Source organism: Glycine soja, chromosome 11 (genome assembly GCF_004193775.1).
Source record: "Glycine soja cultivar W05 chromosome 11, ASM419377v2, whole genome shotgun sequence".
NCBI lineage: Eukaryota > Viridiplantae > Streptophyta > Magnoliopsida > Fabales > Fabaceae > Glycine > Glycine soja.
Genome location: NC_041012.1, coordinates 17,098,126 through 17,117,827, shown reverse-complemented (window position 1 = coordinate 17,117,827; position 19,702 = coordinate 17,098,126). Strand labels below are relative to the sequence as shown.

The window sequence follows — 19,702 nt, the reverse complement described above, 5'->3', positions numbered from 1 at the left end:
TAAAATGATGATCTATACGTAATTCATCTAAAACAATTACGGAATGATTAATCTGTGATGTATATGTTGTTATGGATCGGTCAATCTGTAACTAAAATTCAAGAAAAATATTATAAAAAATAATAAGCCTGCAACATAGTGATTACATACCATAAAGTTATAATAAACAAGAATATTTATGGAATAATAAAATTTATGAGGTGCACCAACCAAAAAATGAGATGAATTATATAATTTTCAGTTGTATTGCTCAACACAAATTTTGGATATAGTGTTGGGTGCATCATTGTGGATGTATCTGTTTGTTAAAGATACGATGTTGCATCTTTTGGATCAATTGCTATCACAGCAAGTATGTGTCTAGAAATCCATTCGCTTCAACATAACCTTAATTCACCCTTTATATTGTTTCTATCTTTATGTTCTGATTGCTTGTGAGGAGAGAATTAAAGTGGAATAAAATAAAAGAATATTAATTTTAAAAGAAAGAAATATAACAGAAACAAAGTTAAATGTTGAATTGTTTGATACTTTGATGGAAGAGAAATAAGTGAAAATAATGAAAAAATAAGATAATAAACTTATAAAAATAGGAAAATATTGTTCTGCCCCTTCTTACTTGATAATTAATGTTATACTATAATAACTATGAGTATTATATTATTTCGTCAATCAATTTGATACATTTTAAGGACCGTTAAACAATCTTCTTCACTTGATATATTTTTCCTCAACATATTATTATTACATAATTAAACTTAAACTTTTTAATAACTATGAGTATTATATTACTTCAGTCATTACTTTTTAAAATTTAAAATTTGATGTAAGAAATACACATCTTAATCGTTTTTCAATTTGGTTTATTTTATAAACAAAATGAAAAATAGACAAGGATGAGATAATTTAAATATTTGAATTTAATATTATCATGTATGATAATATTATTCATTTTTGCGACAACTGTTTTTAAGAATCATTAAATTAATTTCAAATTGCTTAATGATGTAAAAATATTTATAACAAAATTACATGAAAATGAATATTTTTCCCACAATTTATGTTACAGGAAAACAAAATATCAATAGCCTTTCATCACTCTACATCCTACTGACCAGCTATGATACTTATATTTAACCGACAATCTATTTATACTTAATTACTCATCAACATTTATGATCAGTTTCATCAGAGAGATTAGTTTGATTGATCAGCTATCAAACAACTTTTCATATTAAAATCACGAATTGTACTATTGTAGATAGGTTCAAAACTCCGACCACAATAAAGTTCTGCCACAATCCTTTTTAATTGGTGGTTGACTATAAATATATGAGAGACTTGTTTTTATTTTTGTTATTGATAATATAGGCATGAAATACTTATCAATTTTATTAATTTTAAATTTTTTTAAAGAGTTTAATTGACTAATTTTAATAAAAAAATTCTATTAATTATATATATATATATATATATATATTTTTAATTCAGAAGACAGACTTGAACTTAATATTTTATAAAAAAAAAATCGAGTAGACCAATCACTTATGGATTATGAGAGACTTGTTTAATCCACCAACTATCAAACCACTTTTCATATTTAATCACTGAGTATTGTTAAGCATCGAATTCTGACCACAATTAATAAACTTCTACCATTTTATAGTCGATTAATTATAATAATTATAATGATCTCTGGCTAAAAGTGTGTGCCTAGTCATTATCATCTGCCTTTTTTGCTGAATGGCACTTAGCACTAAATCTGTCAAATCATATGTTATATTTATTATAATTATATTATTTCAAGTTATATATAAGGGAATTCCTTTATCAAAGTATACAGATACTTTTTTTTTGGGTGAAAAAAAAGTATACAGATATAATCTTTAACATTATATATATTTCAATTTCATTATTGTAACAAACTAATTTTTGCTTATATCTAGATAATTATTCTAAAATATATTTAGAGAAGAAAACTAATAGAACATAAATAATGGTTTGTAATTAAAAATGTCATTTTCATATGTTAAACTATTTTTATTAAGGGTCACTTAATATTTCAGGAAGAAAAAATAACACTCTTCCATATCATCTTTTCCGTTTTCCCCAGACAATCATTTTTCATAAAAGGAATCATTAACAAGTTCTTTTTTGTTGGTTTTAAAATTTTAATATTTATTTTAACTTTTAATTTTTAACTGTCCGTTTTACATGTCTTTTAATGATCAAAGATGCATTTTAATAATAAAATTTTATTTATAAATTAAAAAATAATATGTCTAGATAAAAATTATTTCAAAAGATATATTATCTTTTTAATCGACATATTTATTTTCATATAGTTATATCACGATTCACGCATGAAAAATACGGCTAGCATCGTTAAAAATATCTGTACTTTTGAGATATTTTTTCGGGATAGCGTGTGACATGATTCACTTAAGAAATGTCCCACGATGGTCCAACGAGACCTGAATAGATTAATACAAAGTTCATGTGCCATAGTATTGTTATTTGCAAATTATAATCACAACTAATGCTTAATTATATTTGCACGTCCTCGGGTAGTAAGTGATGATTCATGATTTCGTCTCCAATCTTGCTTAATTACCTTTGCTCATATCATTAGTCATGTAAGAAGTTTAACATTTATCATCATTTTTAGTCACTTAATCATGTCATATAAGTATTTTGAGCATATTATCTACAACGATTTAGTGAATAAGTAAAAATTAAAATCTTGAGACGTTTAACATTCGTGGTTGAAAGTGGATACTAGTTCATCAACGGTTAAAAATTATCGTTAAAATCCTTCTAAAACATTATTGAAAGTTTTTTATAGTAATAAATGGTCAAGATAATTAAACTCCCTTCATGTGGTTTGACTTTTCTTAAATATTTCCTGTGTATGTCTTGAATCTTTATTGGCTAAAATGTGTGTCACCTCTTTTAATTTTTGGTTAAAATCAGTCTTATTCTCTAAACTTTTTTTTTTACTGCAAGACACAATAAATAATGTCTCATTCTCTAAACTTTAAAAAAATGGTTTTAATCTCTCTTTTTTTTATAATTGGTGAATTTTGTATCACTTAATTTATAGAACTTAGGATATTAGGGTGAGAGATGAGATTTACCAATTATAAAAAATATGATGAACAAATTATTGTTTTCAAAATATATGAATTAAGACTATTTTTAACCAAAAATTAAAAGATCTAAATCAAAATTTACCTATTTTTATTTCTTATATTCAAATTTTACGTTTATGTTGGGCATTGTTTATTTTTCCCTCTGAGTTGAATGTTCATCTAACATGGGAAAGTGACAAGTTGATGGGGAAGAAACTATTGTACTTATTGAAGTCCTTACTTATTCATAATTTCGGTCAATTTTTACTTAACATACGATGGAGTGTTAAATTTACGAGACAAAATTAATAAAACTAGATATATAATGTATTTTGTTTTTCCTTTTCAAAAATTATGTTTGAGAAAAAAGTTATTTGGTCAATAGATCAAGATTTTTATTTTGTTGTTCATTTTTCTTTGATCAATTAAATTTATATTGGATTGGAATGTGCACGTAATAATTTCAATTGCAATCCAAACATGTATCTAATTGTTCCAAAAACATACATATACTTTCTAGTTAGCGGGTGGAGGGCCATGTATTCTTGCCATTATCCAATAAATTTTAAAAACTTGTTTGAAACCTGCTATAAACTATAGGTAGAACAATTCACAACTTCACGTTAAAACGCACCTATATATACTTTCTGCCTAATATATAAGTAAAATGTACCTGCCCCACGGATTATTTTCATAGACACGGTCCTACATGCTCCATAATCTTGAATCATTAAAGAAAGTCGTAGAGAGCAATAGAGGACCACGACACTCGTGAAGGATTGGCATTATATAGGAAAAAAAAAAGTCATAAAGAAGGATTTTGTTGACCAATTAATATCTCTTTAGAATATTATTTAAGAAATTAAAAGAAAAATATTTAATGTAAAGATAATAAAAGAGTGTAAAAATCATATACAATATAATTTTATGTATTTTAATAAATAAATAAAATAATTTTTTAATCATTACTCTAAAGATATTTTGTAAAGAGTTGGTTAATCAATAAATAATTAGGAACAGGCAGATACATGACATGACATGACATCCACAAGAGACGTTTCTTAGTAAATTAAAGTTCGACAACACTGCACTCTGCGCCCGCACATGCATGCATGCACTAGTCTCATCTCATGCATGAAGATTTTTTAACCACGAATCAGTGACTTCTTTCTACCACATCTCTCTTTCGTGTTTGGTATGTGTTCAACATGATGTATCTGCCGTCCAATATTAGTCTTTTCCTCCTCCTCCAAGTTCTTCTTCCACCACCATGCACACACACTATAAATATAACTTGAGTCACCTATATCAAATTGCTCAAAAAAAAGAAGAAAAAACACCAAAAATCCAGTAGTAGTACATAAAATCGCGATGGCGGAGCTTAATGTAAGAAGCAGCAGCAGCAAAAGGAGGGTTTTAGGTGGTATTTTGAAGTTGAAGGGTGTGTTGGAAAAGCTACAAAAGAGTATCTTATTTCGCAGAAATAATAAATCAAGTTGTTCCTATTGTGGAGAATATGATTATGAAGAAGGAGATCATAACACAGTGTGTGTGCAAGAAGGACATTTTGCAGTGATTGCTGAGCATGAAGAGGAGATCACAAAGAGATTCTTGGTGCCATTGAGCTGTTTAAACAACTCAACATTCTTGAGTCTATTGGAGAAAGCAGCACAAGAGTATGGCTTTGATCAACATGGTGCACTAACCATTCCTTGCAGGCCAAGTGAACTTGAGAGGTTGTTATCGGCACAGCAATGGAAAGAAAGAGGGAGATTCTTCTGAAACTCCTGCAACAAAACCATGGCTGCAAACTACTGATATCTATCTATTGCCGGGACTAAAAGAAAAAAACAAAGCTACTGATATATATGATATGAGCCTATTACTAAAAAAAATAAGATCTTATTAGGATGTTTTTTTTTTTCATTAAAAAGATTGGTTCAGAGGAAGACACGTCCCTGCAAATTAAATTAGGAAAGAGGATCAGTCTCAACGAGGATTTATGTATGGTGGAATCAAATTCAACTCACATCTAAGATGAACACAAGACTCGATCAAATGTGTCAACCCTTTAATATTAGGAAATGTTTATTCGTATAAGTACAAACTATGTGCATTTCAAAAGGTACTAATACCAATTCCATAAGTAAATCAATAAATTATACACATGTATGTATAATATTCACTTTATAAGTTATATGAAACTCACAACATATGACTTATTGATTAAGATCTTGTTATTTATATTTTGTTACCCATTCTATTTATATATATATATATATATTATCTTCAATATATTTATTTTAAAAAATATATATAAATCTTCATAAAATTAATTTTTTGCAATTATAAAATTTAATACAATCTTAAAATTATTAAATACTGACTAATTTATTATATGATTTTAATGTATAAATAATTGTTTTTTATTAGTTGAGGATGAAAAGATATATAGGTACTCTATTAAGATTTAAGATACCATGCATGTTTTATAGCCATTATAATACAAATGCTAATGTATTGGCCAAGAGGTACATTTATTGCTAATCAGAAAAAAGGAAATGATGTGATCGTAACAGATTATATGATGAGATTTGTATGTAAAAAAAATTATTACTAGGCATGTTCCCCGCTAGAGAATATATAAGAAAAACGGGTTTTTAAATGTGTTTGGTTTTTATTTTGAAAAACTATTTTAAATTTTGGGGAAAAAAACTTGTTTAGTACATGAACAGAGAGTTAGATTTTGATTTTTGTAAGGTTCCTTTTTTGAGATCTCGATCCCATGTGCGAAATGAAGGGATGAATCCATGCCTGCAGCATGCATGGGCATGGCACACCGACTAATGAGTAATGAGGCGTGTTATATATATGACTGGAACATGAAGAATAGACCATGAATTACGAGAGCAAGCAAGGCTATCAGTATAACTAACGACAAATTCATATATGCATGCGAGCACAGAAGCAACAAAAATATCTAGTTTCTATTTTTGATTTTTAAAACATTTATTTTAAAATTAAATTTAATAGATTTTTTTTGTATAAAAAAATAAAACTGACTTCATATGGCGCTGAACGCGAACACATCGTTTTACACAACAAATTTATTTGATTGGCAGGTTGATAATGTCCAAGGTCAGCATGTTGCATGTAACTAATCAAGTCAGATCTCTCTACTCTAATATTATGTATGGCACATGCTAGACAACCCTCTCAGCAGAGATCTATCCGTTTCATCAGATGGGAACCTACTCAACTGCATGCAGTTAAGTTGAACATGGATGGAACCTCCTGCCACGGTTCCTCTTGGAGTGATGGCTACCCCGAAAAAAAATTACATCATAAAAATGTGTATATATTTTCTTAATTTGCTCCCCTAATCACATAATTGCCTACCCCAAAAAATTTATTATCAAATAAATTAGTGTTAGAGAATGTGTTTTAACATTTTCCTTCTTATATTGTCCCTCTATCACTTAATTTATCTAGAAAAAGGAAAGAATAAAAAAACCAATTTTTTTTTAATGTTATTTAAAATTATATTTTATTTAATTTATATGTGGCCCCCTCATAAAATTTAAGCTACCTCGGCCCCTGCTGGCAGCGCTGGGCATTCAAGGTTACTTTTGGCAATTTACCATGGTCTTCAAAAAGCTTGGAAAGATGGATTTTGTGACTCTGATTCAGCTATGGCGTTGGAGCTTTATTCAAAAGCATCGTGACATTTTTCTCCGACACTCTACTTTGATTAAGCTGATTCGTGATGAGCTTATGAATATGGATTAGAAAGTTCGATTGCAACACACTCTCAAGGAAGCTAATGCCTGCGCATATTAGTTAGCCAAGTATGAAACAACTCATGAAGATGTCTTACTCAAACTGGACAAACTGTTCCACACAGATTTCTCCTTTATGCTTGCAGACATAATGGGAGTCATGCATATTAGATCTAGCTGTTTCAGCTTTCGTTTTTTTTGTGCCTTTCTTTCTCTTTCTCTTTCTCATGTATCAAAAAGAGCAAATACGGTTTCACTGGTTGTGGAGTGAGAAGAGATATAAAGGAAATGAAAAGCTAACAGAGAGGAATTAACGTAATTATAATACCACAAATAATAATATTCTCGGTTGAAATAGTTCATTTGTAGAATAAGCTTCGTTTCCTCAAGGTGAAATCCCATTCATCCACGCTTGTTAACAACCAGGCAAATAAATGATAAGCACAAGAAATAGTAACTAAAAAAAATTATTACGGATCTCTGCTCGAACAAAAATCATAACCTTTTAATGTAATACTACTACACACCGGCAGCATCCACACTCGTATTGTTTCAGTCAGATAAACCCGCCTTCGACTTTAGATGCGCCTTGAATTCCATAATGTCACCCTCCCATCTGGTCACAGATTGATTAGCACATACCCATATCTCATGCGCCACCTGATTTATGAGCCTAAAATCATGGCTGACAAGCACCAAGCCACCGTCCCATTCATTCAATGCCTCGGCCAACGAGTCAATTGTCTCAATATCCAAATGATTAGTTGGCTCATCCAAAAGAAGCATCTGAGGCTGTCTCCAAGCTAACCAAGCAAATATCACTCGGCTCCTCTGTCCATCTGACAAGTTCTTCATTGGCATCACCTGCGCTTTACCTGACAGCCCAAACTTCCCAATCGCCGCCCTCATCTTCTCTTCCTCGTTTCCAGGGTATTCTTTAATCATAAACTGGAGAGCAGACATTTCCATGTCTAGCTTTTCGGCCAAATGCTGGTGATATTGTGCAATTCGAAGATGATTATGACGTCGGACCATGCCATCACTAGGCATCAAGTCACCTGTCATTAGCTTCAGTAGTGTACTCTTCCCAGCACCATTGGGCCCAACCAGCGCAACCCGAGAATCTAAATCAACCCCAAAGTCAATGTTCTTGTAGATGAGATTATCAGGAGTATAACCAAATGACACCTCAACAAACTGGAGAACTGGAGGGGGAAGTTTCCCAACATCAGTAAAACGAAATACCAAAACTTTGTCTCTGACCACCTTCTCTGCAAGTCCACCACGTTCCATTTTTGCCAGTGTTTTCTCCTTACTCTGTGCCTGGCGAGCTAGTTTAGCCGAACCATGGCCAAATCGGGCAATGTATTCCTTCATTGAGGCAATCTGCTCCTGCTCCCACTTGTACTGTTTCATCTGGTTCTCTTCTAGCTCAGAACGTGTCTGAACATATTGATCATAATTACCAGTGTAGAGCTTCAGTTTTTTGCTTTGCATGTGGATAATATTTGTGCAGACACCATTAAGAAAGTCCTGAGAGTGTGAAATCACAACCAGAATACGTTCAAACTTCTTCAAACTCTCCTCCAGCCACACACAAGCTTCCAAATCTGCAAACAGATTTTAAAAATTAATATATGTACAAAGTTATTCCAGGGAACAAAGATGTAGATGGGAATTTCTCATAATGAAAAAGTGGAACAAAATGCATGTCATTTAATTTGAAAGTAAGACAAGGCAATAAAACAAAATGATAGACAAGAGGGGAGGGTTGAATTTTTTTTCATAATATAACAAGGGAGCACAAGTAATAAACAATGATAGGATGCAAATGATTGGGTCTGGCATTCTGATCACATATCAAACATGTTGATATGACACATCCACTATACTATCCAAACTGGAAGCAATCCAACCAAGGCAACATCTACAATCCTATCCAATGATTAGAAAGCATTTGATATGATCATTGCATTTATTTGAGACATAACTCAATCAAATAACTAAATAAAGCATCGTCAGGACCTATAATAAAATATCAGGTTATCCAACAAATTACCACCCCAACCAACTAATGCATAAGACAGATAAAAATTATTTACAAAAACAAGAGGAACTCTTTCCAGGGCAGAGAGTATACCAAGGTGATTGGTTGGTTCATCAAGTAGAAGAATGGTTGGGTTCATAAATAGAGCTCGCGCTAATGCAATCCTCATTCTCCAGCCACCGGAAAAATCACGTGTCTTCTTTGCCTGCATTTGCTTGTCAAAGCCAAGACCATGTAAGATTTCAGCAGCACGCTTTTCTGCAGTGGCTGCATCTAGGGCATCCAATCGTTCATAAATGCGTTCAAGGGATTCACCACCTCCATCATCCTGGAACCATAATCACTCATTCAAAGTTAGCAAGCCATACAAAATTGTAAAACAAAGGGGCAAAATCTAGATGCATAAACTTAAACAAACCTGTGCAGCTAAAGCTTCTGCTTCTTTCTCCAATTTCAATCTTTCTTCGTCACAGCTTATGACAGCTTCCAATGCAGACATATCAGAGGCATCAATCTCCCTGGTTAGATGATATATGTCCATGTGGTCGGGAATTGGAAGTTCCCGACAACCGATGGCTGTAAGCAGTGTAGATTTTCCACAACCATTTAATCCGAGTAAGCCATAACGCCTGAAAGAAATTCAAAGCAACCACCACAATCAATAGTAAAACTTCCAATTATGATTTATAACATCCTATCTGGACCAACGGGGTAATGACAACAAACCTTCCATAATTCAGCTCCAATTCAGAATCAACAATGAGATCATGTCCATGGAATGTGACGGATAGAGACTCTATCTGTAAGAATACACCAATGCATCAATACAAACAGATCATTTTCAGCATTAACAAACAGTCATAATTAATATGGCAGAAATGTCCTTTTGATGCGCAACATTACAATATCACCTACCTTATTTGGTTACATTCACAAAGGAGAACCAATATATGTGACCTTAGCAACAAGGAAGAATGGCCATGCTACAGACCCAGCTGCCCGGCTAGGCGCGCACGCACGCTAGCAACAATAAGCTACAAGTAAGACTCACTAAACCGGGAATGTCTACCACATTCTAGAAAACTCACACATTATCAAAACAAATTATGTCTTCTATGAGGATGCAAAGCAAACAAGTGAGTCAATAAACTTATATATCTGCAACGAACTCGGTTCTAAAGAACTTATACGCTAAACCGGATTAATAATTAATTATAGAATATCCAATGCTTTCTTCTTAAAAAGCGAGAAAAATATCTGCTATGACCTTGCAAAGCAAGCAAGCCTTTCAATTTTCAATTGAGAAACTAAGGCAAAATTTCTCTTAGATAGAAAAAACAGAAGAAGGAAAATCATTTAGCTAAATTGCTAAAACGTTATACTGTCTGGCAAGATATTTTCAATCATTAACAGAACATTTTAAAAAAAAATATGGCAAAAGTTAAATGTCTCTATCTCTATCGGATACACGATTCATCTTAAATAAACTATTTATTTTTAATTGTTTTTAATTATTTAAAAACGAATCGTATATTATTCGGTAATTCCCAATTTACGGTTAGGGTTACTTACTCGAATATCTCTGGAGAGAGGATGCGAACAGAGGACGCCGGTGCAGGTCCGATCCGAAATCTGAATATCGGCGATTCCGTTGGCGACCTTGTCGGCGGCTTTGGAAGAGGTGGCGGCCATAACGGCAGCGGCGGCAGCTTTGCCACCTCTCTTGGCGGCGGCGGCGGCCTTCTTCTGTGCGGCCTTCTTCTTGCTGGCGTCGGACACCATCTTCGATCTCCAACGGTGGATCGGAAAAGAGAGGAGAGAAAAACTGAATAGATCTGGAAAATGAGCCCTAGGGTTTGGCACTACACGAACCCGAGCGAGTGCTTAGGGTTTCGAGATGAGTTTTGAAGGAGGGTAGTTAGATGTGGAGGGTGTGTGGGGAAAGTTTGGGATATTTATAGAGAGGGAGAGGGGGGGTGTGGGCTTCTTGCGCTTTGGTTGCGTGTTGGAGTAAGTAAAGTCAAAATTATAAAATTTGTGTTGGCATAGCACTACACCAACAAGTGGTACTCTGTGTGAGGTCTCTCTGATTTTATGTAACGTGATAAATACCACTGAAGCTGCTCCTTATAGGCTTCCTAGCCCGTTCTTTTGATGGGCTAATAAGCCCAAACCTTTCTACAATGCGGCTATTGCTTTCTGCACTTCCTTTATGACTTCCGGAATGCACCTCTTTTTTGTCTTCCAGAATTACCTAACCGGAAGGTAAAACATATTCTAGAGTGAGTGCAGGAAGTACCTACAATGCTCATGTTCGTTTAAAGACCAAAACCGGCCCCGTGTGTTATCGGCATAAACAAACTAGGGGATTTATTATTGAAAAATTGTGATGAGGAAACTAATTTTTGTAAAGCAGTTAATTTTTTATACACTACAAATGAATAAAAAGTAACTAAATCAAGTAAATTAGTTTCATAATATATACAAAATACTTTTGTAATAAAGTTCTTTTTATATATTAAAAAATTCTAACATTTGTGTGAGAGAAAAAAAGACAATTGCACTAGTGAAACAGAAGGTTGTGAGGGAGAGAAAAGGAGATGAAAGAGGAAATGAGAAATGCTAAGAGCACACTCTTAGAAACACTTTTTTGAACACATCCACTTTTTATTGGTTGAAATTCATTAAAATGATAAAATTTTATGGATCTCAAATCATATTTAATGATTATCTCCTGATTTTACTATTTTGAATAAATCTTAACCAATTAAATATATATTAGAATGAAAGTGTTTAAAAGAATGTCTTAAATAGTGTGTTCTTAGCACTCCTCAAGAGTATTGAGAGAAATAAAATGGATAGGGAGAGTTAAGGAGGTATTTTCTATGAGAAGGAAAGAGGGACAATGGTATTCTGGAAATATTAGAAAAAAACAAATAGAAAAAGATAGGGTGTGAATAGAAAATATAGGTGTAGAAAAGAAAGGGCTACAAATTTCGACCCTAAAACAAGTCTGATTTTGTTTTGACCAAAAAAATAGCTGATCCATGTTGGCAAACCCAAAAACATTGATCTGTTTGTCGAAGTATAGTAAACAAGAGGCTATATTTTTGTTTTTGGTGAAAAACAAAATGTATTGGAGATACTTTTGGATCCTACTGAGGCTATTTAAAGGGAATTGATATTGGTCACTATTACATTACTATTGGCCCTATCACTTTTTAAAAATGGGATGAACTGCCTCTCTAATTTTCCCTCACTTCCCATGTTTTCGGTTACAACCATATCATAATTCCATTGTGTTAGGGCACACAGAATTGTTGTGATTTCATTATGTTTTTTTAAGTCAAAATAAATACTTTAACAGAGACATATTTTTATTAAGTATTTTATACACACTTTATATGAAAAAAAAACATTTTCATTATAATACAAGGGGTGCATACAAAATATAATACAAAAGCATGTTTTCCTACCAAATCTAAAACAAAAATATGTTTATGTTTTATATTTTACTCGCGCCCTTACACTACAATGAAGACGTTTATACAAACGGAACTATGATGTCGCCCTTACACTACAATGAAAACGTTTATACAAACGGAACTATGATGTCGTGGAACCATTAACAATAGTATTGGGCCAATATCAATTTCACTGTTTAAAATATCAAATAGGGTTGTTAAGCCTAATGAGAATCCGATAAATTACCAAACCCAAATCGCCAACTAGAAGATTTGTATTTTTTTTATTAGTACTAGAAGACTATAAGATTTGTATTGTTGCTCTTGTTAATATCAGGGTAAACCTTAAAAATTATGTTTGGAGAGATGAAAAGTGATTGAATAAATTAAAGTGAAATAAAACAAAATGATATTAAAAGTTATTATTTGAGAATAAATAAAATATAATTTGATGAAATCTATTTTATTTTATTCTATTCAATATCTTTTTCATTTTTTGTTTTCAATCTGAGGTATGAGATAAAATTTTATTTCATTTTAAAAATATTTAAATAATAAAATAATAACTTGATTTGATTTTTCTTCTTCTTATTTGATCACCATTAAATACTCACATAACTATTGTATTAAATAACAGTTTAAACGTTTACAAAATATTTTTTTCTTATTTTCTGCAAAAATCAGAATCTTTGCTACCATATTTTGTTCCCACTGAATTCAGGGGAAAAAAGAAGAAGGAATAGAGCAAGATTAGACGAAAGAAAATGACATTTTAGAAAGGTTGCTAGTTTAATTTGCTACTTGCTAGATTCCTAAAGATGCCCAACAAGACCTTTGTAACTACAATATAAAGGATTTTTAACCACCATTATTCAGTGGTCACAATATAAAGTCTATTCTCTGGTAAAGAAATCTCAAAAATAAATATTTTCTGATTAATAATTATTAATTTATCAGTAATATAGAATTTTATACAACAATTACTTGGGATATATCAGACTTTCCAATACTTTTGAGTCCACGGGGTACTGCTATCTATAGTCTTGCTTGTTACTTCAACAATATTTTTTATTACATTCTCTTTTTGGGTTCATCACTAGATTGTAAAATCATGCTAGACGGTGAAGGGAGTATATATGGCAGATGCAAAACATCATTTCTATGAAAATCTTGCAGGTATATATCATTTGAAGAAATTGGGTAAAATATTTCTTTTGTAGTGCAATGCCCAAAGAAGAAAAATTCAATTATGGTCATTTGCTTCTTCTGCAGGGAGTATGTTTTTAATTAGAAGATAAACTCACATGATAGCACTAGCAATTACATGTTAAATGTGCAGTTCTCTTTATAGCAGCATAGAAGCTTATAATTTTTTTTTGATAGGCAATATATATATTAAGGAATAATAATATAAGCTTATAATTGTATGGACAGGACAGACGTAAATACAATATTCAATTTGTATAGATTTTTCATTTGAAAACATGATTTAAAGAAGAAAAAAAATGTATATTATATATGCACGCGCTTCATTGTTAATGTTATCTTCCATTGTTCTTCTTGACACTTAGCTTCATGTTAGTTTGATTCTTTCCTTCCTTGGAGACTCTTGTGCATTGGCAGTACTGTTTTGTCATGATTTCGTGGAACTTTATTTGCTTCAGAAATCTTTATGCTTTTATTATTTATTAATTTACGGCCATTCTTCAACTGACTAAGCATTGTTCATATATTTGAGTTTTGTTTTTATTATCTCATCTACTTTAACTTTTGGTTCCAATGCACTTTTCATTTTTTGCTTTAGCTATAGATAACTATTAACCTTAGCTTTATTACGATCTTCGTCATTGTTTCTGTCTTAGATTTTATTTTTTTTGGTGAACTGTTTTTGTCTTAGATAATCCTACTTGCATGCAAAACAAATTAACTAATTACACAGTGAATGTCTCCGTCTAGAAATTCAAATGACAGGACAAATATTGTTGATGATACCTCAATTGCTAAAAAAAATCTCATATGATTGTATTATGATATTTGACTATGTATTTGCATTTGTTGATGAGACTAAAAATTATACTCGTAGATTCAAATTATTCACATACAAATTCTTATATCAATAAGAAAATTCAAACTCACGCCCAAATCCCATTCTTACTAACTTTCTTTGCATAAAGAGTACCATTGCACGTCCCAGTACTGCTTATCACTGTAATATGTTTTTTATTTTACTTTTATTTCTTTGAAAAGGTCATTTTACCTGTTCAGTCACTCATAATTATGAATACTTTTCATTTATGTGTTTGCTTTGCATCGTCTAACCTCGAAGAAAAAGTCACGTACGCCTCTAAAATTATTTGTTGTTGTTCTTTTCCATGTTCGAAATCCTCTCAAATTCATTGACTTTAAGTCTTAAATTAAAGATACACATGAAAGAACTTTTTGGGTCATGGCCCATGCATGATACCATGGAGAAGAAAAGAGGACACTAAATTTTGGAAATTGCTCGTTCGATACCCTACTAAATTTGTTTTTTATTTTCATGTTCGAAAGCCTCTAAAATCCATTGACTTAAAGTCTTAAAAGGCATACTCTACATGAAATGACTTTTGGGGTCATGGCCCATGATACCATGGATAAGAAAAGGGTATAATAAATTTTGGAAAATGTTCATTCGAGACCCCACTAAATTCAACATATAGCATAGCTTTTCGACTCAACTGAGCGACAAACCCTACTGCAAGTTGCTCAGTTGCATATCCATCTAAACTTCAATTATTTACAAACTAATTATAACCATTAACCCTTGAGATCTTCTATTTTTTAAGAAAGACGAGAAGACTTTTTGACCAATGATTTTTGTTACCAATTGTCATATTCGGCCATTAATTGTGTTTCTTCAATGATCAAAAGGAAGAGTTGAAGGATAAGCACAAGCTGATATTTGGTCATATAGCTTGCATTGTTAGGTCAAGTTTCAGAGCTTGGCTCTGTACATACTCATCGCGATCGAGGATTGTATCTAAAAGCTTTGGGGCTTTTGCTAAATTTTATGTTTAATTTATAATTTAATATAAATTATCAAAATTTATTTTATTTTACTTTCCTAATTTTTGAACTGTAAAATTATTGAATGAAATTTTACAATCAGATATTTTTTTATATTTTACTATGTGGTACAAAAAATTCCTTCTCTACCCTCTAGCCTTGGCACATCTGCTTGGTTGTCATATTTATTATATCATATACTCCATTGTGTATATACTTATTATTTTGGCTTCTTCAAGGAAAAGGAAAACTATATGATATTTTTATTTATTAATAATCACTATCGTATACTCCATTTTAAAAGAAGTAATGTTTAATACACAAAGAATTCATACTAAAATTTGTTTGCTTCCATCCTTGGATGTGATTTTCCAAATCCAAGTATGATTTTAAAAAAGTTAATAATCATAACTTCCACATCTCAAACATGATTTTTTTATTTCTCAACATGTTTCCAAACACACTGTATAATAGCATGGTTAATTATAGGAGTATTTTGTAAACTCACATATGATATTTTCATGTTTCCATTCACCTGAAACAAGAAACGAAGCAATCAATACATTTTTAGAAGATTTAAATGATTGGGATCTTTAATGGAACGTGAATATAGCTAGCTACACTGGCCAAATTATAATTAACTTGGATAAATAGTGTTTGTAAATTACAGGGAATCACTTAATTAAAAGTAAGAGCAAGAACTCTGATTTTTTGCTTTTGCTTTATGCACAAAACAAGGAGCTTCCATAGAGAACGTTTGGCAGTAATCTTTGCATAAAGCGTATTGCCAAATGCCAAGAAGGCATCAGCTAGCTGAATAAATTTTTGCAACCCTTAACCTTTTCCTTCTCAAACTTATGTCTGGAAAAGAATATTTAAGGTCCTTTAGTGCTGTGCCTTACCCTTTACGTGTGTGGCCCCATTTGGGAAAAATTCAACTCTGAATAAAGCTCACTTTATTTTATTTTATTTTCATTAATATACGTTAGTACGTAGAATTTAGGCACCAACCTGTGTTGCCTGTGTGTGAAATGCCTTCCTAAGCTTCAACCTAGCCACCACTGTGACTCTGTGAGCAACGTGTGAATTATTGTTCAACCAAATATAAACACACCACCAATTGAAAATAATAGTAATTGAATTTATGACTTTCAAATAAATGAATAATTTATTGTACGGATTTGGATAACTGTATGGAGCATTATTTTTATAGTATAAATGTATTAACAATGTACACTTTTATTGTATCTTAAAATATTTTTTTATTGTGGTTTATTAATACCCTTATACTAAAAAACAATAATTTGACCTTAGCAAAATCTTGTATTGTACATAGCTCAATTGCCATATGTATAGACAAATACCTTTATTTATTTGTCTAATTTTGCTAAACTCAATTATATTGATCATCTGCATTTCCCTGGTCACCACTCACCGTCTTAGAGCTAGCCTAATGGAAAAGTCTATAAAAATAGAAGACCTTTAGCCATGTGGATACGGAATCTTTAAAATGAATAATGTTTTGTTTTTGTGAATATACAGGAAAGCATACCTACTTGTGAATACACTTCATTAAAACAATTATTAAAAGAAAAAAAGCCGAAAAGTATTTCATGTTTGGTTTGGTTGACCTTGGCTTTGGAGTGATTGACCCTTTTAGGTCATTTTTACAAACCTTTTTACTAAAATGGGTTTTTTTAAAATAAATTATTGACATGAGTATGTTTTGATCAAAGTACGTCCAAGATCAAACTGATAATTTGAGAATCTAATAGTTTAGTAAGTAAAAAGGATGAACTAACAATTTCAAATTGTTTAACGTTAACATGACAAACCAGTAATTTTGAATTGTTACTTTGTCACATCAGCATTCAACAATTTAAAATTGTTGGTTTGATGATATTGTTATCCACAACCGCTGGTTCATATGTGTGCAGCTCGAGTCTGTAATAAAAAATGGTAAAATACATGAATCAACATTGATTTAAGTACACGTATAAATAACATTATGCTTAACATCAAAACAACATTATCCTTAACTCCATTTTGAACAATAACAGCTAGATTAAGTGGGTCTTGATATTTGAATTATATATGCACAAAAGGGTTATGGAAGGAAAAATTATAAGAGCAAAAATCAACATATTTATAATTAGGGAAACAAAGGACCCATGTAATACAAATTGTTGTTTCGATGCTAAGTATAGTGTTGTTTTCACGTATACCTTGAATCAATGTTGATTCGTATATTTTACAATTTTTTTATTGTGGACTCAAGCCGCACGTATACAAAGCAGCACCACCTGCGAGTAGCTATATCAACAAATCAACAATTTCAAATTGTTGAACACTAACATGACAAACCATCAAAATTGAATTACTACTTTGTTTTGATGTGACAAAGTAACAATTCGAAATTGTTACTTCCTTTAAAACGATTAAGGGTGAAATAATTATTTAAAATTATTGTTTCATCTTTTTTTCTTACTCAATTGTCAAGTTCTTCAATTATCAATTTGACCCTGAATTTTAGTTAAAACAAACTCATGTCAATAATTTGTAACTCATTTTAATAAAAAGTTCGTAAAAATGACCCAAAAAGGTCAATCACTCCTCGCTATGTAAGTAGGCAGAATATTCTTGTATTATTAAAAAAAAACTAGATTAAAGAATTAACATCAAAGTATATAAAAGGGAAAGGGAAAAGGAGTGCAATGGCTATGCCACTTTTTTTTATCACACACAAAAAAGCCACTTTTTATCTGTTAGTTTATTTATTAAAAACAATTATGATCTTTTCATGTTAGTAAATATTATTTTATTTATTCTTTTATTATCTTATGTTATTTATTACTCATATTATAATATGAATTTAATTATGATTATAAAATATCTTTCCTTTTTAACCAATTAAAAACCACTCTAAGTGTCACTTGTAAAATATTTATTACAAAACTAAAATTGTTAACCATACATAGTAATCCATAATTGAGTGATAATATCTCCTAAAAAAATTGAATGATAATATAATTTATTTTTTTTTGCATTATCGTCGTATTTTAATTGAATTTTTATGTACTAAGTTTAAGAACCAAAGATACAATTAAATTTATATTTAATTATCATCAATTTAACCAGTCAAACTAATGAATCATAAATTTAAATCTTCACTGATCACTAATTAGAAGACGAATTTGATTTGAAAACATTGCTTAAAAGTGTTCCTGAACCCACTGGTTTTTGGCTTTTCACATCCTTTTACAAAGGTTCTTGTTTCTTTTGCCAAAGGCAGCAAAAATCAAGGGGGCATTGAGTGCACGGTAGCGTGGTCAGTGGTTATGCATAGCATCATCGTCGCCAAAGAAATATGCCATGCATAAAACCCGATGCATTGTCATCATGATCCCTCACGTTTGTTCTTAGGGTCATGTAGCACATGCAACCCAAATACTGTAGCTCAGTTGTTACAGGGGATGTAACAACTTTTGTGCACAAATAAATGCATAGGCATTAAGTGATCATAAAGAGAATCCACAAGTCATTCATAATAATCATTATATAAAACAGTATTTTGCAGTAATTAATAGAAGTAAATAATCATCACATAACACTAATGATTATGGTTATTTTCTTTTTTTATGAAAACTGAGTCACATGTAAACACGCATAAATGGTTGATTTTGTATATATAATTCAAATATATAAATAGGGTCTTTTGAATAAGTTTCTTTAGAAATATTTTAAGAGAAGAAAATAAGAATAAAAAAATAATTTTTTTCATAAATTAAAATTAATTAATTTGTACACATTTTTTCATATAATTTCTCTAAAAAATAAAAAATCTATTAATTAACTAATAATTGATTAATAAAGAATTAATTTTAACCTAGAAATGATTGAAACTCAATTATTCACCAAAATAATTTTCTTTTAAGGGATTTGAAGACACTCAAAATGGATAATCCCACTTAGTTATTACTCAAGTAGCGGGGAAGAATAAGATCCATCAAAATACAAATGGATAATCCCACTTCTATGAAAAACATCTTGAATTAAACCCGATTATATATTTGTATTAGAGCTGAGAGCTGAGCAGCATTTTAATTCGTGGGAGCATTGGAAACAACGAAAGAGCCAAATTGGAAAGCGTATATGGAAAAGAGCAGTTTAACATATAGGACAAATGATAAAGGTGAGAAAAGGACAGAGTTTAAACCCACTAACGAACCCTACTTC

At 31.2% G+C, this 19,702-nt stretch overlaps 2 protein-coding genes across 2 annotated transcripts; one reads left to right on the top strand and one right to left on the bottom strand.

The window, feature by feature from the left end:
* The first annotated feature begins 4,463 nt into the window (after positions 1–4,463).
* LOC114373988 (auxin-induced protein 6B-like) lies at positions 4,464–5,311 on the top strand. The gene has a single exon (XM_028331567.1). It carries the CDS (start codon positions 4,503–4,505, stop codon positions 4,911–4,913), a length of 411 nt encoding a protein of 136 aa, XP_028187368.1. The 5' UTR covers positions 4,464–4,502; the 3' UTR covers positions 4,914–5,311.
* A 1,898-nt stretch (positions 5,312–7,209) lies between these two features.
* LOC114373796 (ABC transporter F family member 1) lies at positions 7,210–10,898 on the bottom strand. The gene is made up of 5 exons (XM_028331340.1): positions 10,530–10,898; positions 9,684–9,757; positions 9,376–9,586; positions 9,051–9,285; positions 7,210–8,520 (listed from the first exon to the last, which is right to left on the bottom strand). The coding sequence occupies exons 1-5, from the start codon at positions 10,737–10,739 to the stop codon at positions 7,463–7,465; spliced, it is 1,788 nt and encodes a 595-aa protein (XP_028187141.1). The 5' UTR covers positions 10,740–10,898; the 3' UTR covers positions 7,210–7,462.
* Positions 10,899–19,702: the final 8,804 nt, after the last annotated feature.